Source organism: Chanos chanos, chromosome 3 (assembly GCF_902362185.1).
Source record: "Chanos chanos chromosome 3, fChaCha1.1, whole genome shotgun sequence".
Classification (NCBI taxonomy): Eukaryota; Metazoa; Chordata; class Actinopteri; order Gonorynchiformes; family Chanidae; genus Chanos; species Chanos chanos.
The window spans coordinates 4,737,501-4,740,000 of record NC_044497.1 but is presented as its reverse complement, the minus strand read 5'-3'; the positions used below and the strand labels follow the sequence as shown (position 1 = coordinate 4,740,000).

General features: G+C 40.9%; 1 protein-coding gene across 2 annotated transcripts in view; it reads right to left on the bottom strand.

The window, feature by feature from the left end:
* The window catches only part of eef1e1 (eukaryotic translation elongation factor 1 epsilon 1), a 5,753-nt gene extending 4,392 nt beyond the window's left edge, over positions 1 to 1,361 (bottom strand). For both annotated transcript variants that reach the window (XM_030769941.1, XM_030769940.1), the window contains exons 1-2: positions 1,278 to 1,361; positions 1 to 109 (exon numbers count right to left, since the gene is read on the bottom strand). The exon at positions 1 to 109 is cut by the window's left edge and continues 89 nt beyond it. In XM_030769941.1, coding sequence (XP_030625801.1) covers positions 1 to 109; positions 1,278 to 1,361 — 193 coding nt within the window. The remainder of the gene's footprint in view (positions 110 to 1,277) is intronic.
* Between the last annotated feature and the right edge of the window lie 1,139 nt (positions 1,362 to 2,500).

Below are 2,500 nucleotides of genomic sequence, written 5' to 3'. Positions count from 1 at the left end.
CCGCCGTCCTCCCCAGCAGCTCCGGACTCTTAGCCTCCCGCACCAGGTGGCCCGCGATGGTAACCAGGCCGACCAGCGCCGGCCCTTTGCTGTTCTGAAGGACAGGGACCTGTAAGAGAGGGGAGGAGGAACCAGATGAGAACGAGGCGTCTTCGGATGAAGGAGAAGGTGCTCTAAGACACTCACTACACTGGCAACAAAACGTTCCACTGGTTTAAAAAGAAACTTAGTCTACTACCCCTGGGCTATGTGGTCATATCTAAAAGATGTAGTCCACAGTATGATTTTTTTTTAATATATACATAATTTATCACCTGTAAATTCTGTGACCAGTCTTTGGAGGGACTGGTCATGCTGGGTTTTTTTTTTTATGCTGTGGAGACAGGCAGAATGACTGGGATGCTTTTGTTGGGCTGTCAATGCTAAACCATGTTTTGGAGAGTTTGCATAATGGGTGATTTGACATTTGAAAATTAACCAAGGCTCGTTTTTTCTCTCTCAGCCACGTGCCTCTTTTCAATGCTGTACACTTACTAGGGAGGATATTTCAGTTAGGAAGAGCAATATGTAACATCAAAGACATATAAAATTTTGTTAAATCCGAATCATTTATTCTGTTATATAAATGAATTAATTAAATAAGATGTCATGTCGTGAATCAAACTGAAATTTTCATTGTGGTCAGTGACAACGTTGGTCAGAGTTCACGAACATTAGTTAGTATCTTGGTGACTGTTCCTGTCTAACCCGCTAGTGCTGTTTAAACTGTCTAAAGTAACTTTCGTTTTGCAGGTTGACTGAAAACGTGTCGATTCCAGTCTTTATGAGCCATCGGTTCTGATGGTCATAATTCCAGACTGTTCACAGCGATGCTGAACTCTGACAGTCATCAAGATAAACCACTATTTGGAGCCTGCCACGGGTCCACGCTAGCTAAACGTGCATGACAGCAACTGAGCAGGTTACTCGGACAATCCGATAACGATTCGGCTAAACGTACCCGTTCTCTGCGTTACAAATTCTCATTGTGCTGACAACCTGACTATAAGCACAGTTTAATGGCGGTTCAGACAAGGATGGCCAGTCTTCATTCATTAAAACATTCCGATGGGTAATATTTTAGTTTTTTTATTTAGCCGGTCAGCTAACACGCTACTCTACTCATAACAGTAAGGCACACGACTCGGACATGTGCTACCCAGCTACGTGCCTCTAACCACTGAAGCGATTCAGATGTAAATAATCGAGAACTCAATATCATCAAAGTATAAATTCACCTTTCCGTCCCCTTGCGTGCTGTATTTATTTGACTTTTTTAATCCTAGAGATTTTTCCAGCGAAGACAGCTCTCTCAACGCCATCTTTCCTCGTTTTCATTCATACAGGCCGAGTATATACACTAACGATTGGCCCAAATATTTACCTCCCACCCAGAATGCTTCGATTGACAAGAAGTTAAACCAATCAGAGTTTGTAATATGTGAACGAAGACTAACTCATTTTGCTTACCTCGGATTGCATCAGAGCAGAAACTCGGGTTATCTATCTATCTATCTATCTATCTATCTATCACATGAGCCCATTAATAAATTACTGGACTAGCTACCTACACGTTTATTTCATTATGTATGTGTTTATTCGGCGCTGCTTCATTCAGCAGCTCGAGCCTCTTCTGCAATATTTTTTTGAATCAAACATAGTTATTTAATATCCGTTAATACTGTGCAATATATATCTTTAAAAATAAAACCACGTTCTCTTTGCTTGTGTATTGTTCAGTGCAAAGTCATGCAAAGTCTACATGTATAAATAAGGTAAGAACCGCGTTCGCCCGATTTTCTGTATTCCGGACCGAGAGGATGCAGACGGGACCGTAGTCCCGATTTTGTGTCGTAATGTATAGACAATAAGGCTGTATTATACGGTTTGGCAGTATGCAAACTCCTGACTCACACCACGCAAATCATATGAAGCAGAGCCCCAAGCAATACGTTTAAGCATATACAGTACTGAAACCAACCAACCATCCATCCACCTTACACACAGAGGTCAAATCACAACACTCTCAGTGGCGGACTTCTTTCCTTATCTCAGCAATTAACCGAGCGCCTTTAGAAAAGACCGTTTAAATGTGAATTTTTAATATATTTTTCTTCTCACTCTCACTCTATTTTTACTGTGCCCCACTGCAATACAGTTATGATTGCTTGCTCATAATTGTAACAGACGTCTATTAAGACACCATATATTGAAAACACAAACCCAGACAATTTTGATGGGTATTTACGTTATGAAAGATAAACACGACATGATTTTGCCTTTTGTCTGATGTCGGGAATACATGTCCCAGCCACAGTAGTTGGTTGTCTAAAGTCGGTTTGTCTGACTGTTTATCTGTTGTGGAAACATTTGGATCTGATCTTGCCATCAATCAAGCTCTGTCCGTAAGTTCTGATTTGAGACAAAGGCGGTGTAGTTTATTCTAGCATATATATTTACT